Below are 19,658 nucleotides of genomic sequence, written 5' to 3' on the forward strand. Positions count from 1 at the left end.
TTTGTGATGTTAAACGTAAGAACTTTAAAAATAGAAGTGAAATAGTTTCCTTCATACTTGAACGATCAAAGAGATAAATAACAATGAAAGCAACAAACAATGCATGACTATCATTCACCACTCTCAGACAGACAGAATTCAGACAGAAGCAGAAACTATTCAATCTTAAATGTTGTTGAGATTTTGCATTAATAAGCAATGAAAACAATATAAGTACAAAATACATTAAACCATTTTTTATTCTACATTGTAAACCCATCAAAACACAGAAATTAAACAATTTCAAGCAAATCATGTTGATGCAAATCATGTTTTAGTATTATAATGCAATAAATAAGTTGCAGGACCAGCAAACGCGTCTGTAATAGTTGTGAAACACTAACGACACAGAATATTTATTAAGGCTCGATCTCAATGATAACATTTCTAAAAGATTGCACACTTACCATTTTAACACAATTGCACAATATTTGGGCTCCCCAACCTACACAAATGTACAAACTACAATACCAATTGATCCCTAGATATTTAATAATAATAAAAGCTGTACCAATTTATCTGGAAAGGCAAAGTATTTACATGAACTCCTAAGTACACACGCACACACACACACACACACACACACACACACACACACACACACACACACACACACACACACACACACACACACACACACACACACACACACACACACACACACACACACACACACACACACACACACAAACTCTGCATCAATGCACAATGTCCACTTCTTCATAGTGTAATTACAGTACTTTTTTAGAGTACTAGCCTACTTTTAATGTTATTACCACTACCAGTGAAGCCTTTAGGATTACTCAGTGTTACTGAGAGTGCAACAGATTTGAAAGTCACATTTTGGAATATACTCCGTTGGTCCGCTTCACCTAGGCAACATCCTTTGGCTGTCCATTGAGTTTAATGATTCGTTCAACGTCAATCACCATTTCATTAAGTCTTTCTATGTGTTCGTTGACGTTCTCTTCCAACCACTCTTCTAATGTGTCTGGGTAGAAGATAGCATCCATGCTTTGCTGGAAAGTTCTTAAAAAGGTATCCCATTCATTCATCAATCTGACAAGGAAGAAAAGCACAAAATTTAGGTCAGTGTTAATACGTTTCACTTTACACACCCCACAGCATAAACAAGCTTTACTAGATCAACTCGTTGACCCAGAATTTCTAGTTTATAATGATCTCATACACCCAACAGCAAACATACATTTTGACATGAGTGTTGCATGACCTCCCCAGTCAGTCGTAGTTACTGGACAAATTGATACAGACTAATGCATTTATGACCATCATTTGTGAACCGTTTCTGAAAACTTCAGTGAAAAGAACCGTCTCAAAACAACAACTGGCTCACTATGACTGCGGGAAACCTGTATCTATATAAAATCTGAAATGTTTTATGAAAAATATAAAAAAGTATATAAGTAAATAAATTGTTAAATGCAACAAAAAAAAAAATCTTACTTTTTCACGTCATCTACGAAAAATCCAAGATTTCGAGGGTTTGCAAAGTTGTGTTTGCGATGATAAGAACTAAATGATCCCCTGAAATGGCTGCACAGCACAAGATCAACAAAACAACCAAGTGAAAGAGAATTAATACTGGCTTATGCGCTGAGTGAATGTCATTTGAGCTCATATTTTTCTGATCACTCACTAGTTTTGCATGATCTTTTTGACTGAACTCTCAAGGTTTTCGTTGATCTTCTTCACCATTTCGTAAACATCCGAGCCAGGAAAGGATACACCCTTACTGCAGATTATTCAAGAAAAGATCTGTTACAAACAATTCATTCCATTTTAAATGTATTTATCATCTACCGTTCAAAATTGCTAAATAACATTAACATTTTAAATAGCAGTTTTCTATTTGAATGCATTTTAAAATGTATATTGTGTGTGTGTGTGTGTGTGTGTGTGTGTGTGTGTGTGTGTGTGTGTGTGCAATTTCATACAACTCATTTTTGGTCAGCTCAATTTCACAGCCAAGAATGCGTTGTACTTCACCCTGTGCCTTGTCATCAAATGAACCTAACGCACAAAACACATGGCAGCATGATACCTTTGCAATACATCACATATGATTTTATTCCCATAATTAACCATTCCTGAAATACAATTTGTTGGTCAGCATAATCCATACACCATATATCCATACCATGTTTCGTAAATACTCACCATATTTTAGTGTCTGAAGACAGACAGCCAGAGAAGGGATGGCCACTGGGAGAAGCTCACACAGCACAGTGTGATGCTCATACCTTAAACACACATTGTTTTTCCTTAACCATAGTAATAGTCTATTGTTGTTGATAACAATGCTTATTAATTTATTAGTGGTTCCCGAACTGAGGTATGTGAATTGAGGGGGTACGGTACGTAAACGAAATGCTGCGTTTTGCCGTTCATTTAATTCGACATCACCTTAAAATTACATTAAAATTGATTATGTATTTAAATGCCGTAAAAGGTCAAATACGTAAGAGATCCAATCAAAACTGCATTCACACAAGCAGCGTGCATATGAAAGGTTGCGTGCAGTCTGCTGCTAGTTATTTTCATAACTTCCGTTCTTGACAATGGACCTTTAAAAGTGAGGATTTAGGACTTACTAGCACGAATAACACATATAGACAGACTGTGCATACTGTTTAATATCTATTTTGTGAGTTCTTATTGTTTTTAATGTTGATAATATAGCTATTATATGAGCAAGAATGCATTTTTTTCTTCAAATATCCACACGATTGAAAAAATGATTTTTTTTTTTACTTTTTACAACAGTTCAACAAACAATAGGGTAATATTAAGTTATGTACATTTTAACAGTATTCTCAGTATTGTTTGCTCTATTTTGAAACAAAATAATAGTTCCAACGAAAGCAACAGCAGTTCCCTTTCGAGTTCGGTTCAGTCGGCATTACGTCAGAGCTTGCTCTAGTCTATGGGGTTATCCACTCCTTCCTTAAATCTACTGAAGTCGTATGAAATCTCACTGGCAAGAATTCACCCACCAATGACGATCCAGCGTGCGAAATAGAGCCGGGCTCCCCCATACTTAAGTCTTTCTCCTTCAACTACAAGAAGCCATCTACAGCTGGCCGTTGAGGTACGCTATTCAGGGGTGTCGTGTACAGAGCATAGAAAAGCTCCAGTCACAAACCCATTCGCACGACATAAGCAGCTCCCTGCCCCAGAGCAGTGGTCTGCCTTGTACAAAGCACAAAAGATCTGCGATATATGTATGCAGAGGACAAAGCACTTCAGTTGCACACTAAACACTCATAAGCAATATAAACAGCCCCCTGCCTCAAGAGCGGTGATCTGTCATGCATAGAGTAAAGTGCACGAGTCACTCACTCACTCACTCACTCATGCAATATAGCCTAAGCACCCAAAATGCCAAATGGCACCAAAAGTCTGATCAAGTGCAGACTTTTGCCTTTGCAAGATTATATCTACCTGCCTCATAACTTGACGAACGGCAGTTTTGGTTGGTGTTCAAATTGGTCATGTGTACAAATCTGTCAAGCTTTTATTTAACATAACACTGTCCTTTGAACTGTGACATTGTTTAAACTTAAGGAAAAATCAAAGAACTGCTCCTCAAAAAGCCTTCTTGGTTTTGAGACTACTGTACTCGTCCACTTGCAGTTTTCACAGGTAGACTTGAGAGCTAGGTGGGACTGACATCTCTTTTCCATGTTTGAGTGTCCATTTCATGTTTGTTGTCACACCCATTTTGTTAAGTCACATTTGAATTGTCCGCGTCCTTCCTTGGTGTGTCACTTTGTTCTTTAGATTTCATTAAAAATTTTCTGTTCCTTCTGTACACCTTCCCCTCTGAACGGCATAAGATCATGGCTGCTCAGAAAGTCCAGTAACTTCAGCTGGATTTCATTTCATGTGCCATCTTCTTACATTGTCGCCAACCTGAAGTTTCTGAAAAGGTCTGGAACTTTGGTTGAAATATTCATTCTGCTTTTTTGTCTGCTGTTGACAACTGCTGTACTGGGTTAGTTACCATGCAAGGCTTCAACAACTCTGATGTAATCGGAAAACTTGATTACATCATTACATCAACAGTGGGGCTGGAGATGCTCCAATATCCTCCATGGGTGTGCTTCTCAGGTTCAGCAGAGAAAGGCAAGGATCTTTCCCATCAGCCTTAGCCTTCTTAAGCATATGTTTAGCAGTCTGCGCTCCTCTTTCTGCCATTCCATTTGACTGTGTGTGATGGGGGCTTGAGGTTTTGTGCATGAATTCCCACTCTTTTGCAAAAGCTTGAAATTCGCGAGAGCTAAACTGTGGCCCATTGTCTGAAATTACTGTTATAAATATAAAATACTGGCGAATTGTGACTTTAGATGGGTAATGACTGTTGTACTTCTTGTATCTGATCTCAGCCACTCAACTTCAATGAATAGGAGTAGATACTCCTGTTGGTCAAAGGTAAACAAGTCAACACCTACTTTCTGGCAGGGTCTTTCGGGAATACTGTGTGGATGTAAATGGCTGTTTGGTTTGGCGTTTTTGGTGTGTGCTGCAAACATTTACCATCTCTGTTATGCTTTGTGACATTCCAGGCCAAAAGAGCACACCTCTCCGTCTGCAACTTTCTTTGCCTAGGTGACTTTCATGAATTCGCTTTATCATTTCTGCTCTCATTTCTGCTGGAACTATGAGCCGTTCTCCTTTGAACTCCATCCACAACTGAGATTTCCTCTCTGAAATTCCAATATCCTTGTATTTCTTTTGCTGCTTTGCTCTTCATTTCAGGCCATCCATTTAGCACTGTCTCTGTGAGTTTTATCAGAATCACATCCTTTTTGAATTCATCTAGTTTCTCATTTGACACTGGCAAGTTTGACATTTCCATATGCACCTGAGCTTCTCTTTATCAGGAGAGCTGGTCTCTGGTAAGTACGCTCAGGATAATGCATCAGAATATACGTACATCTCCTTACCTGGCTTGTTCTGTACGTTCACTTGATATTTTTGTAATCTAATTAACAGTCTCTGTATTCTAGCTGGAGCACTGCTCAACGGCTTTTTCATTATTGCTACAAGCGGTTTGTGGTTGGATTGTACTTCTACGTCTCTTCCATAAACATACCGATAAAAACGCTCAGCTCCAAACACAATCGCCAACATCTCCTTCTCTATTTGTGCGTAACGCTGTTCTGTTTCAGTCAATGCACGCGATGCATAAGCCACTGGCTTGTCTTGTAGTAGAACAGTATCCAGTCCACTTTTAGATGCATCGACAGAAAGTGTTACTGGTACATCATAATAATATCTGAGCTAGGGCTGTTTTCAATTTGTTGAATGCGTACTGATGTTCCCCCTCCCACTGGCAGGCAACATCATCTCTGGTAAGTACACGCGCTTGGCTCAGTGTGTTGTGACATGTTTGGAATGAACTTTGCGAGGTAAGTGACCATGCCTAGAAATCTCTCCACATCCTTTTTGCATTCAGGAGTGGGCATTTTTCTGACAGCCTCTATTTTGGTCTGATCAGGTTTCAAACCATCCTTTGCGAAGATGTGACCGAGATATTTGATTTCCTCTAAGCCTATCTTGCATTTCTCTTTATTCAGATTAAACTTCTTGACCCTTGCTCTCTCGAACACTTGCCTCAGTCTGTAATCATGCTGCGCTTTTGTTTCTCCTCAGATCAAAAGATCATCAATGTAGGTCTCAACGCCTTCAATCCCTTAAAAAGTTGCTTCACCGTCCTGTGAAAAACTTCTGGAGTCTGCCAGCTCAGCCATTTTGAAGGACTTCTCAATTCTCTAATTGCACCGCGAGGAACGAGGAGGCTTCCTGAGTTATGACTGAGGATACACAGGTGTATCCTTTGAGAAAGAGATTTATTGACTAAACGTGACGCACGTATAAATTCTCCTCCCCCTTTCACATCGGTCACAATAATTTTAATTTATACTTTACCTTTACAGTTTCTACAGTATAAACCACATTAGATTAGATCTCACATATTTCAACAGGGCATCTTGCTTTATTATTATTATTATTTATTATGAATTTCTTAAATAAACAAACTACTACAACATAAGGGCAGATCCTTTGAGCGCTGCCGATGACGCTATGAAGTGACGCTCGAGTGATCAAGTATTCCAATGTATAAAAAAAGCTTTCATTCGATTCCTCCGTCCTCATTTTTAATTTTCTGGAAGCGAGGAAAGGAAACGAGGATGCACAAATAAGAACCGAGAAACACCCAATGTCTCGTTTCCTCCTCTCAAGGAACAGCACTCTTACCTAACAGCACACATCGGTGCTTCTTGAACGAATCTGTGGCTTTGAATGAATCGTGAGAGACAATGATTCAATGACCCATTCATAAATACAGCCACTTGCTGTTGCTGAATGAATGAATGAATGATTGACCTGATGACTCACTCATTAAGACAGTAACTTGGCGCCACCTAGCATATATCTCAATTGAAGATTTTTTGTTTAAAACATTATTTCTTTTATAAAGGTAAAAAAAATGCACTGTAACATCAATTTCAGGGGACAAATGTGGTCCCTTAAAGGTGGAAGTGGAAAAATGGATAAGAAGGGGCACGCAGAATAATGTTAAATACCTCAGGGAATATGCCACTGTAAAAAGTTTGGGAACCACTGATTTACTTTTAAACCTTTTACAGTTTGCATTATTGCACGTTTAATGGCACAAAATATTTGAAGGAACAATCGAGTAAAACTGCAAGCTTACCTCTGCCAGCCAGTCAGCACAATGCCTTGGAATCTCACAGACTTGTACTGCGGCATGGATGTAATGACTTTCTGCCACTGTAGGTGGTTTTTTAAATGATGATCGATTGGAGTCCATGTCTGGTCAATTCCAGAGGCTCCTTTAAAAGCACTAGCAAACCATACGCACTTAAATCCAGCCTCCTCATATTTAGAGATATAGTTACCTACAAACAATAAGCAAATATTGTTTGAGAAAAAATCTCAAAAGTGTGGAGTGGGAAAGATTATTCATCGTTTCATAAAGAAGGTGAATCGTTACATAGGTGAATTTTTTACGTTTTTATAAAAGACTACAAAGAGAATTTGTTTCTTCTGAATAATATGTATAGATGAATCATCATTCACAATAAGGAATATGTTTTAATGTGAATAAATTGGGGCAATATTTTCATGTTGACTTTGTAATTTATAAGAAACAGAAGATGGCCTCACCGATCTCCTTCACGTTCATGTTTTGGCTGTACTCCCATATCATTGGCGATGCATAATCTTGCAGACCTGATTCTAAAAATCAGAAACAAAAATATTACACTTGCTTTTCGGTGCTATTGACATTGTTGTATTTTTGAAAGCTTAAAGGTGCACAAAGTAACTTTCAATTGAAAAAGTCATTGTCCCACCACTTTATGCCCCTTTTTCATACTTTCAGTTACGGAATAAATCATTTCATAAGGTGACAAAAATGTAGCATGATGCTTCATCCACACCAATAGGTGTCACTGTTATTAGATTATATATATTTTTTTAATTTCATTATATGCAAATACATTACAGTAAATTAACAATGTGAAACTGATGTCTTCTTTAACTGTAAGAGCAGCCCACAGTGTGTGCAATGTGGGTTTGGATATTTTGGTCATTCCAGTAGAGTTTGGTTAGAAATAAAACTAATGCTATTGAAGCTGGGGCTTTTGAGCTCTCAATGATAATTTGGTTAAATTGAAATTATCAAAATTGACACCTGCAATTTAAAGAAACAATGAATTTAAAGGCTTGCATTAAACCTTGGATAGATATGGGACTGAGCTTCCTAAACATGTCATCCCACAAGATCAGCTTGATTCCTCGCTTCAGTTTGCTCATAAATTTCCCCACTGCGGTCACATGATTGAGGAACAGCCTTCCCATGTCTCCATTGTTGGCCTCCAACCAGCGCTTCGAATCTTCGCTTTCGCCCAGGCCACGCACCTAAATGTATTATATCAAAAGTGGATAGCGCTGGGGGTTACGCATTACAAGTAACATTAGTTATGTAATCAGATTACTTTTTTCATGTAAATAGTAAAGCAATGCATTACTTTTAAATTTACAAGAAAATATCTGAGATACTTTTTAAAATATGCTCAATTACACAAATATACTTTATGTATTTAATCTCACTTTATTAACCAATTTGCGAAAAAATACTGTTTTCGGGAAACAGTCGTGACTAGCAAGTTGATTTCTTCAACAATGCATCGCACTATGGTAGTTATGCTAAGCAGCGAGTTACATCATTGTACGGAAAACGCAGTCCAGAATGCCAGAAAGGTTTGTTTGAGCTGCACCCTCTACTGTACAGATGTGGCTTATTCGTACAGTTATTATTCGTTTAACTTTTGATGTGAAAGAAAAGAATATAACTTTTGGTACTATACGGTTATCCGGCCTAACCCTAACCCCGCCCCTAAACCTACCCGTCACGGGGTTAAGACCAATCATACGATGGCCTACCCCTAACCCCGCCCCTAAACCTACCCGTCACGGGGTTTAAGACCAATCATACGATGGCCTACCCCTAACCCCGCCCCTAAACCTACCCGTCACTGGGGTTAAGACCAATCATACAATGGCCTACCCCTAACCCGCCCCTAAACCTACCCGTCACTGGGGTTAAGACCAATCATACAATGGCCTAACCCTAACCCCGCCCCTAAACCTACCCGTCACTGGGGTTAAGACCAATCATACGATGGCCTACCCCTAACCCCGCCCCTAAACCTACCCGTCACGGGGTTTAAGACCAATCATACGATGGCCTACCCCTAACCCCGCCCCTTAACCTACCCGTCACTGGGGTTAAGACCAATCATACGATGGCCTACCCCTAACCCCGCCCCTTAACCTACCCGTCACTGGGGTTAAGACCAATCATACGATGGCCTACCCCTAACCCCGCCCCTAAACCTACCCGTCACTGGGGTTAAGACCAATCATACGATGGCCTACCCCTAACCCCGCCCCTAAACCTACCAGTCACTGGGGTTAAGACCAATCATACGATGGCCTACCCCTAACCCCGCCCCTAAACCTACCAGTCACTGGGGTTAAGACCAATCATACGATGGCCTACCCCTAACCCCGCCCCTAAACCTACCCGTCACGGGGTTTAAGACCAATCATACGATGGCCTACCCCTAACCCCGCCCCTAAACCTACCCGTCACTGGGGTTAAGACCAATCATACGATGGCCTACCCCTAACCCCGCCCCTAAACCTACCCGTCACTGGGGTTAAGACCAATCATACAATGGCCTACCCCTAACCCCGCCCCTAAACCTACCCGTCACTGGGGTTAAGACCAATCAGGGATGACTATACGGACTAAACGGGACGAGTGGTGCGGATAACCGTATAGTTCCAAACTTTTTTTGATATTGAAAAACAAACAAGCAAGCCCAGCCCAGATGAGAAAAAGTAACGCAACAGTAACAAAGTTTTAGGGAGTAACAAAATATTCAGTGGATATAAATCATTCACTCAAAAATGAAAACAATCTCATCATGCCTTTCTGTTGTTTTTCTTTCTTTCATAAAACGACCATTTTTAACTGATCCGTAAAGAATAAAGATCCACCGACCTCGTCAGCTCCAATGTGGAACCACCGTGATTCCCGATGCTTCTTCATAACTTGAGTTAACATGTCCTGAACAAGTCCCATGCTTTCTGGGGCCAGAGGGTTTAGGCTATTGGGAAACGTTTTCACTTCTCTCAATCTGAAATACTTCTCGTGTTTTAACACAAACTGAAATGTGAACAAGAAAGACTGGTTAAGTGTAAGCAGTGTTAAGGCACGCTAATTAATTCAAGTAAAATCACAATGCATCTACAGCATTTGAATGAGTTTTGCCTCTAAACACAACCATGTAAAGGTGCCTTTAGCGCTTTACTGAAGTATATGTAGTGAGCACATGTTTGAGATACATATATGATAGTTAGCTTCTTCTGTACTTGCCTCCATGTGTCCGAACACCTGCACAAGAGGAATTAGTTCAAGGTTGTGCTGTTTGGCAAGGGACTTAATTTCCTCTATATCTTCCGGACTTCACCGTAAACAATAAAGACAAACAAGTGGGGAAAATACGCATAAATAGATAAAGCAATTAAGAGAAAGAGGCACAAAGTCATGAGATTATGATCACTAAATATATTATAACAACAGTTCACTCGAAGATTTTATGGAAAAGTGCTGCATGCAGTAACTATTCTTCAGGATACCTACTTTTGCATTCCACAAAAAAAAAATAGAGGAATGACATGAGAGTGAGTAAATAATGGAATTTAAATTTTTGAGTCAAACTAAGTCAAGTTCAGCATCAGTCACCCACCTGTACGCAAAGCTTGATTTGAGAATTGCGAGCTCCCCCTCATAGGGAAACATATCCTCATATTCCAGCAATATCCCATTAGCACCCAGAGATGACAGTAGAGGGAATATCTGTTAAAGAGCACGAAGGGAAACTTTAAAAAGGACACTATTCATATACATACACGTTTGAAACACAATCCAGTTTGCACACTGATTCTCACCTCTTTGAGGTATGTGACCTTGGGTGGTGCACCTTTCAGATCTAAGTGTACAATCTTTAGTGGATCTGTCGGTGTATTGTCAGAAATGTCTGGCTCAAACTCCTCTTGGCTTGATTGGATCATGTTTTCTTTCTCTGGCTGAACCACTAGTTCTTTCTCTAGCTGAACCACTGGTTCTTTCTCTGGCTGAACCACTTCTTTTTTGACAGGATCTTTCTGATTTTCATCCAAATTCAGCTGTGGGACACGCTTGTCAGCCCAGAAATTACTACCTTGCGTGATTTGGTGTGTCTTTCCGCTATAAATAGAGGGTAGAAAAACTGCAATTACAAGCTTGTTTGGGACATTGTGCTGAAAGTTTGAAAGATTGTAAACCAAAATTTTAATTTTGAGAAATACATTCCTCACCGTGGGCTAAAGATAAATTTCCCCATGGCAACAATCACCAACACACCGATGATTATCCTCATTAACTTTTGATTGTACATGTTAGTGTCTCTGCAGGTGGATGAGATAAACCAGCTTTAAACTCAGGTGACCTTTAAAATACAACATTTGCATTGGTAATGACAACACATAATGGCAAGCTAAAATGTTTGACCTGTTAGTGTTTATAAAATCAATAGAAAAAAATAATCTTCTAAATACGTATTTATTATTAAATATATGTATTTATAGTAATAATCATAATAATAATCATCATCATAAAACACTTGCAAATGCAAATGAGCAAATGGCCTGCTTTAAAAAAAGAAAATGCATCAATAATCAAAGTATATAAAAAATACAGCATGCATTTTATTTATTTTCTCACAATTCTGACTTAAAGGAGAAATGTTTTCCTTACATAGACTTTATAAATGAATGAATCTCGCTAATTACTCTAGAAATATCGAAACGTCTACTTACTTTGTTAAAGATCATCAATTCTTTAGGGAAAATAAATCCTTTTGATGCAGGAAAGCAGACATACATTTACTTCCGTAAGTAGTTTCTTGTGCTGCAAGTGCATTTTGTGTGGTTGTTTAAACCTTAACATAGACGAGTTCAATCCTGGTTCAACCTGTTTAACCACCACGTGACGTTCTCACGGCAGCTTATTTGCATGTAATTCACAGGTAATTCATGGGAAACTTGTTTATGCACTTGACCAAAGCGCGAACACCTGAACGCAAATACATGGACAGTGAAAGTAAGTGTGCGCGTCACATCGACACTTTACGACGTCTGTTATTCAGATAGGCGACCGCAATATGTCTTATACATGCGCATATGAATAATACCATTTGCTACAGTTCAACATAAATTATGTACAGTATGTTACATTACAACATACATGACTTACTGTTGTTCAAATACAAAAACAAAAATTTGCCAGTTGACATTACATGTCAAGAGCGTAACATCCGAGCCCTACTAAGCTACATGCATACTCAAGCTAAAGCATTATCTAAATATAGTTTTTTTTTATGTTTTCCTTATATAAAATAAAATTATGTAAAATGCAAAAACTTCGACGTTGAATGAATACACCAGTGTGACCAGAGTGTGACATGTGACAATAATACAGTTGGCTGATTTCTTTTAAGACCAGCCCTCATCCTCTTACTTGAGGATCATCTTGCCCAATCATCTTGCTTTGATTGGGCAAGAGCCTCTATTAGGCGATCTACGATTGGAGAGTTTAGAAGTCATTCACAGAGCTCTACCAATCACAGCACAGGCACACGGGTAGAAGTAAAAAAACAATGGCGTCGCATTTCAGCGGAGTGCTTCAGCTCACGGATTTGGATGATTTTATCACTCCGTCTCAGGTTGAATTGTTGTTTCTGTCCGTAACATTAAAAGCAGCCACATTTCTGTTAATTTAACGCATTTACGTTTAATCAGCTGAATATGTTGGGGAAAAAAACGGTCAGATAAAGATAAATTGATGTAACGTTAACATTGTTTACAGATAGCGATACCGCTTCTAAAAGTGACACATGTTTCTGACAGGTCTTGTTTTTAGTCTTATAAATACGGTAAATGCTAATTATCAAGAACATTTGCTTAGTTCGAGCTCCTAAGGATGGGCCCACATTATTTGCTCTGTCAGATACAGAAAGTGACTGTCTAAAACCTAATGATCTGCCAGACTACCAACTAACTTACTGTATGTAAAATTAATGTACAGTGGTCCTGAGTTTTTTTTACACTTCAGACACACTTAAATGTAACTGCATTAGATAAAATATTTAACTTATTGGTTTATTTGTAAGAAAACCAGTGCAAACATAACTTTAAAACAACACAGATGACAAACACAAGTTTGTTGGATGTTATATTCTATTCAAAATGTATTTTGACAGTTTGTCATGCACTGAAATGTACTGCTACACCATTTAATGAAAAATATTGCCGATAACACTTGGTTTGATATTTTTATATATCATGTACTTGTCATCTAAAGCAATAGCAGTCATACATTTTTAACTATGACCTAAGTGTCCAAAAGTTTGGGGTCAGGAAGATTTTTTTAAATCATTTTGAAAGCATTTAGTTAATCAAAATATTATTACAATTTACAATAACTGTTTTCTATTTCAATATATTTGAAAATGTAATTTATTCCCGTGTTGTCATTATCAATGTTGAAAACAGTTGTGCTGCTTAATATTTTATGTAAACCATGATACTTTTGGAAAGTTGAAAAGAAAAGCATTTATTTGAAACGGAAATCATTTGTAACATTATAAATATCTTTACTGACACTTTGGTCAATTTTATGCAGATAAAAAGTAAATTAATTTCTTAAAACTCTTATTGACCCCAAACATTTAAACGGTAATGTATACCAGAATATAATTTCACTGCTGTTAATTTGCCCAATTGATCAGGAATGTGTAAAGCCTGTAAAAGTGGAAAAGAAACAGGGCAGATCTGTGGCTAAAATCCAGATAGAAGATGATGGCAGTTATTTTCAGGTCCATCAGGTGAGTACAAATGTTGTGACTTTTATTGTTTTATTGCCAGTATTGTGGTGTTGTGTCTTGTTTCATTTGATAGCAAAAAGCAAAGTATGTTTTTGATTTGTCGCCTTAGATAGATATGTTGAATATTCTTATTTCCCAGGATGGTCAAAAGGAAAAGTTGGAGAAAGCCAAGATTACGCTGAACGACTGTCTCGCTTGCAGTGGCTGCATTACGTCTGCGGAAAGTGTCCTTATCACCCAACAGAGTCATGAGGAACTGTACCGTGTGCTACGTCATAATAAAGTGTGCAGTACTTTACACTCATTAAACTGCATTTAACTTTTTGCTCCAAATGAATAGTTCACCTAAAAACACGTTTGTGTCTGAGCAGCAGGTTAGCATTGGCGAGCAGAAAGTGGTGGTGGTGTCTGTATCGCCTCAGTCAAGAGCCTCTCTAGCTGCACACTACGGTCTCAAAAGCAGCGAGGTGGCCCACAGACTTACCAGATTCCTGAAAAATGTGGGTGAGTTGGAGGCCGCTATTCATCTGATCAGTCAAAGATATCCTCCTATAGAAGCTTATTTCCGTCTCAAAATTGAAAATACATTTAAAAAAGGTAATAGCGACTTTTTTTCTTACAATTTATTTTAAACTCAGAATGGCGAGACAAAATTCACAAATACCTTTTTTATTTTTTAGTCCGTGGCAGGGAAAAAAAAGAATGGCACGTTTAGAATTTCGAAGGATTAAGGCAGAATTGCGAGATGTAAACTCAGAATTAGGATGGAAAATGTCAAAATTACAAGATGTAAACTCGGATTTACAAGAAAATGTCAGAATTATGTAAACTTAGAATTACAAGAAAATGTCAAAATTACGAGATGTAAACTCAGATTTACAAGAAAAATGTCAGAATTATGTAAACTTAGAATTACAAGAAAAAGTCAAAATTACGAGATGTAAACTCGGAATTATAAGAAAAATGTCAGAATTATGAAATGTAAACTTAGAATTACAAGAAAAAGTCAAAATTACAAGATGTAAACTCGGAATTATAAGAAAAATGTCAGAATTATGAAATGTAAACTTAGAATTACAAGAAAAAGTCAAAATTACAAGATGTAAACTCGGAATTACAAGAAAAAATTCAAAATTATGATATTTAAACTGAGAATTACAAGGAAAAGTCAAAATTATGCAATGTTGACTCAGATTTACTAGAAAAAAAGTCAGAATTGCAAGATGTAAACTCAGAATTAAGAGATAAAGTCAAAATTGTGAGATGTAAACTCAGAATTAAGAGATAAAGTCAGAATTGCAAGATGTAAACTCAGAATTAAGAGATAAAGTCAAAATTGTGAGATGTAAACTCAGAATTTCGGGAAAAATGTCAGAATTAGGAGATAAAAGTCAAAATTCTGAAAAATAAACTCAGAATTAGGAGTTTATAAATTACTATTGTGAGAAGAAAAGTAAAAATTGTGAAAATAAAGTCTGAATTGTGACAAATTGCTAAATGGGTTTCCACATGCTCCTCTGCGTATTGAGATCATGGAAGTGCCATGCTGATCTTTCAGGTGTCCATCATGTGTTTGAGACCGGCTTCAGTCGCTCCTTCAGCCTGTTAGAAAGCCAGAAGGAGTTTCTGGAGCGATTCAATCGGAAGGAAGTGGACAAGAAGGCCCTACCAATGCTGGCGTCTGCCTGTCCAGGTAGTCTTTTCTCAATCTGTGTTTTTATTTTCTGAAATATTCATGGTAGTGTGCTTTTTATTATGGGTCCAACATGGATTTATTCTCTGTACTTCATCCAGGGTGGATTTGCTATGCTGAGAAGACTCATGGTGAATTCATCCTCCCGTACATCAGCACAACGCGCTCGCCCCAGCAGATCATGGGTTCTCTAGTCAAGGGCTACTTTGCCTCTCAGGAGGTACTAAAATAATGCTTTGTGCCAAATACAAAGTCCCACATTAAAAACCTGTATTGTTTCATTATAGCTGAACTATATTGTACGTAAATGTTTTCCTTATTTAAACTGGTCTCTGCCATGCTGCACACGTAAAGCCTTTTGTTTTGCAGCTTTCACAAGAGTCCGTACCACAGAAAAGGCTAATCTATGGAACCGAACACATACAACTATTAAACACATACCTTTATTTACATTGGATATTAAGTTATTAACATAGTAAATAAATAGTAAACTCAGTTATGTTAACAGTGAGTCATATATGTGACCCTGGACATCAAAACCAATCTTATGGGTCAATTTTCTTTAATTGTGATTTATACATCATATGAAAGCTGAATAAATAAGCTTTCCATTGATGTATAGTTTGTTAGGATTTGGCCGAGATACAACTATTTGAAAATCTGAAATCTGAAAAATCGAAATATTGAGAAAATCGCCTTTAAAGTTGTCCATTTCTGTTGCCGATTTTGCTGCATTCACTTGTTTTTTGTTGTTGATATATTTAAGGTAGGAAATTTACAAAATATCTTCATGGAAAATGATCTTTACTTAATATCCTAATGATGTTTGGCATAAAAGAAAAATCGATAATTTTTACCCATACAATGTATTGTTGGCTATTGCCAGAAATAAACCTGTGCGACTAATGACTGGTTTTGTGATCCAGGGTCACACACACACACACATATACACACACACACACATCTATATATATATATATATATAACCTATTTTAATTTACATGACAAATCAAGGTGAAAAGGCGTTTTATTCTCCATCATCTGCTTTGACAGGGTATTTCACCACAGAAGATCTACCATGTGACCGTGATGCCCTGCTATGACAAGAAACTAGAGGCTTCCAGACCAGACTTTTACCTTAGCGAGTATGAGACCAGAGAGGTGGACTGTGTGATCACTTCAGGTGAGTGGATCTAACAATTTTAAAAGATGAACAGGTGCACAACAACGAGGCTCAGTCCCTCATCTAGTATGCGCTTGGTTCACAGGAGAAGTTCTGAAGATGTTGGAGGAGGAGAATGTGTCCTTGAGAGATGTGGAGTTGGCCCCTTTAGACACAATGTGAGTTCTTCATGTTTGCCAAACCAATAGTATTAATACATAATAGGAATCGTGTCATACATGAATGTGTGTTTTTAGGTTCAGTAACGTCTGTGGGGAGGAGCTGCTGCGCCACGCAGGAAGTGGATCTGGAGGATACCTTCATCACATCTACAAACATGCCGCAAAACAGATGTTTGGGGTTGAAGTTGATGAACTCACATACAAGACAGTGAAGTATGTCTGAACACAGCAATACTGTTACAAAGATCCCAGAAGTGGGTTATAGGTACACTGTCGTTCAAAAGGTTGGGGGTCAGTCTTTTTTTTTGTTGTTGTTAAAGAAATGAATACTTTTATTAATCAAGGATGCATTCAATTTGATCAAAAGTGTTACAAAATATTTCAAATTAAAATAAATGTTGTCCTTTTAAACCATAAATCTCTTTTAATCTCTCTCCACAAAAGTATTAGCAGCTTAATACTTTATAGCTAAGAAATGTTTCGTGAGCATCAAATGATCATATTAGAATGATTTCTGAAGGATCATGTGACACTGAAGACTGGAGTAATGATGCTGAAAATTCAGCTTTGATCACCGGAATACATTACATTTTAAAATATATTCAAATAGAAAACAGTTCTTTCAAATCGTAATAATATTTCCCAAAATTACTGTTTAAAAAAAAAAAAAAATCAAATACAGCAGAAGAGACTTCTTTCAAAACCATTAAAAAAATGTACCCACCCAAACTTTTGAATGGTAGCGTATACACTTTATTGATATTTTAATAAATGTTACCTAAATAATGAAAATTCGTCTTAAGGTTGAGATAGTTTGGAATTAATAAATGTTAGAAAAATGTACCATGGTTCCATCAGAGTTTCCGCAGACCAAGAAAACCTAGAAATATGAGAGAATTTTTAAAAGTGTGATTTTTCAGGTCTGGAAAAGTCCAAATTATTAACAATAATAGCCGCAGATCATGATAATATCATATAATTTTCTATAGCCAGTAGTTACACCTAGTTCTTTTAAAAGTTATCTTTTGACTAGAAATTACTAGAAAGAAATCACCCCGTCATTTCTAATTTACTAATTTCTGTATAAAAAAACAACTATTTAAAACAATATTATAACTGGAAATTGGTACGTGGTATTATTTGAAGTGCACTGGAGCACAGTGTAAATACCTTGGTATATGAATATGATAATAATATGATAATCATTCAGTTCCATGGTATGCATCAAAGCTCCTTAGTATTAACAAGATACCCTGATCCCTTTACCATGGTACTACCACAGTACTGCTTTGTTAAGGAATAATATACTTGTCACGTTTGATTTATTTAAAAAGACTGTTCTTAACAAGTGTTTGTTCTTCAAATAAAACTTCCAAAAGTTGTGTATCGTGGAAGTGCCTCAGTACCTTTTTGGTAAGGTACATTTTATTTGTCTCTCTTTTTGTTCAAACAGAAACAAGGACTTCCAGGAAGTCACTCTGGAGAAGGATGGTCAAGTCCTGCTGCGTTTTGCTGGCGTCTACGGCTTCAGGAACATTCAGAACCTGGTGCAGAAGCTGAAGCGAGGGAAGTCACCGTACCACTTTGTAGAAGTGATGGCATGTCCGTCAGGTAGGAAATTACACCACTAGTCCTGTTCTCCGGAATAATATCTGTTCTAAACTTGCATAACCTATTATGGCCCTATCATACACAAGGCGAGACGCAAGTGTTCTTTGCTAGTTTCAGCCTGACGCAGTTATCATTTTCACGTCCTGCGCCACATTGTTTAAATAGCAAATGCATTTGTGCGCCAATGAGCGCGCTGGTCTGATGTTCTGATTGCGCGCTTTAACCTCGCGCATGAGTAGATCCGTTACGGTCTTTCCACTTGCAAATCCCCGCATGTAAGATAGCAATCCACCATGGCGCGAGCGCAACTGGCTTTTAAAGGGAATGTGAGATGAGACTGGTTGGTTTTTTGCACGTTACGCCCAAAACACACCCATTTCTCATTAAGAGAATAGAAACAACCCTTTTGGACCATGCGCTGGCCATTTTTCCCGGATTCGGACGCCCTAAGTGCACTTGCGCTTTAGACCGTGCGCTTAGATCGTTAAAATAGGGCCCTTAATGTTAGTCAGTGATGTTTAGTAGCGTTTTAAAATAAGGTCTGATTCACAAAGGCGTTTAATTGAACTCCACAGGATGTCTTAACGGCGGCGGTCAGCTCAAACCTTCCTCAGATCAATCCAACAAAGAGTTGCTGCAGCAGGTGGAGGAGTTTTACCACGGTGAACGCACCGCAGTGCCAGAGGAGGACTCGCGAGTGGCTGAACTCTATCAGCGCTGGGTGGAGAGCGTGGGAGAGGAGAAAGCCCGACAGTTACTGCACACGCAGTACCACGCCGTAGAAAAAAACAACAGTGGCCTCACTATAAAGTGGTGAGGAGCTGCCCAGACACTGATCAACCAACTACATTGTTAGCGTTTTCTGTGTGCGTTAAGGCAATATGTACCATACATTAGACACTACACCAGCTATACATGTCATTACGTTTGAATGGACAGATGAAGTAATATTGCGTCTATTAGATATCTGCTGAAGTACGTGGAGTTCAGATTGCATATCAAACCGGCCTTTATGTATTTTACACTGGTCCATGAATGTTGCCTTGTTTTATTTTCTCTCTTTTATCCATGAGTTTGTGTGTTATTTTGAAAGTGTTGAATGCTTCTGTATTCATTGTTACAATGTAGTATGCACTGAAAACAGTACTTTTTGATTCATGATGACAATAAAAATGATAACCCTGCCATGTATATAATCATTCCATGAATGTAATTATATTTATTGAGGAAATAAACTTTACATATATTTTACTCAATAAATTTTGTGTTCATTTGTGATTTTTATTTTTATTATCCGGCATTTTGATTCGGGGTTTCAAAAAGCAACTAAAACATTCATATTAAAATTGGTCCTGCACACAGTACATTATTTTCATTTGTGTAACATGGTATTTAAAACGGGATTATAAACCTTGAAATATGCT

The 19,658-nt window shown here is 37.8% G+C and overlaps 2 protein-coding genes across 5 annotated transcripts; one reads left to right on the top strand and one right to left on the bottom strand.

The window, feature by feature from the left end:
* Nucleotides 1-221: 221 nt before the first annotated feature.
* Nucleotides 222-12,193, bottom strand: LOC306997285 (hexosaminidase D). Of its 4 annotated transcripts, none has more exons than XM_079610521.1 (15): nt 11,957-12,193; nt 11,521-11,776; nt 11,020-11,109; nt 10,612-10,909; nt 10,410-10,519; nt 10,037-10,124; nt 9,662-9,826; nt 7,827-8,010; nt 7,255-7,326; nt 6,782-6,986; nt 2,218-2,300; nt 1,995-2,070; nt 1,697-1,792; nt 1,504-1,593; nt 222-1,098 (listed from the first exon to the last, which is right to left on the bottom strand). In XM_079610521.1, exons 3-15 carry the CDS (start codon nt 11,097-11,099, stop codon nt 912-914), a joined length of 1,734 nt encoding a protein of 577 aa, XP_079466647.1. In that variant the 5' UTR covers nt 11,100-11,109; nt 11,521-11,776; nt 11,957-12,193; the 3' UTR covers nt 222-911. The 4 variants fall into 4 exon arrangements, with proteins under 4 accessions (XP_079466647.1, XP_079466646.1, XP_079466645.1 ...); XM_079610520.1 differs by having other exon boundaries at nt 11,020-11,150; XM_079610519.1 differs by lacking the exon at nt 11,957-12,193 and having other exon boundaries at nt 11,020-11,150; nt 11,521-11,845.
* A 29-nt stretch (nt 12,194-12,222) lies between these two features.
* narfl (nuclear prelamin A recognition factor-like) lies at nt 12,223-19,509 on the top strand. The gene is made up of 11 exons (XM_079610848.1): nt 12,223-12,425; nt 13,491-13,586; nt 13,726-13,869; nt 13,958-14,090; nt 15,145-15,279; nt 15,381-15,499; nt 16,333-16,462; nt 16,548-16,620; nt 16,699-16,836; nt 18,077-18,234; nt 18,810-19,509. Exons 1-11 carry the CDS (start codon nt 12,360-12,362, stop codon nt 19,049-19,051), a joined length of 1,434 nt encoding a protein of 477 aa, XP_079466974.1. The 5' UTR covers nt 12,223-12,359; the 3' UTR covers nt 19,052-19,509.
* The last annotated feature ends 149 nt before the right edge of the window (nt 19,510-19,658 follow it).

Source organism: Phoxinus phoxinus, assembly GCF_949152265.1.
Source record: "Phoxinus phoxinus genome assembly, chromosome: 1".
Taxonomy (NCBI): Eukaryota; Metazoa; Chordata; class Actinopteri; order Cypriniformes; family Leuciscidae; genus Phoxinus; species Phoxinus phoxinus.

Bases quoted from the DNA above. Each gene is read 5' to 3' on its own strand.
- LOC306997285 (XM_079610521.1), bottom strand. From the start codon at position 11,099: ATGTACAATCAAAAGTTAATGAGGATAATCATCGGTGTGTTGGTGATT. The intron at 1,793-1,994 runs GTATGAAATTGC...AATAATCTGCAG, and splicing joins GAGCTGACCAAAAATGAGTT to TAAGGGTGTATCCTTTCCTG. The intron at 1,594-1,696 runs GTGAGTGATCAG...TGTGCTGTGCAG, and splicing joins AAAAAGATCATGCAAAACTA to CCATTTCAGGGGATCATTTA.
- narfl (XM_079610848.1), top strand. From the start codon at position 12,360: ATGGCGTCGCATTTCAGCGGAGTGCTTCAGCTCACGGATTTGGATGAT. The intron at 15,280-15,380 runs GTAGTCTTTTCT...TACTTCATCCAG, and splicing joins GCTGGCGTCTGCCTGTCCAG to GGTGGATTTGCTATGCTGAG. The intron at 16,621-16,698 runs GTGAGTTCTTCA...GTGTGTTTTTAG, and splicing joins TTGGCCCCTTTAGACACAAT to GTTCAGTAACGTCTGTGGGG.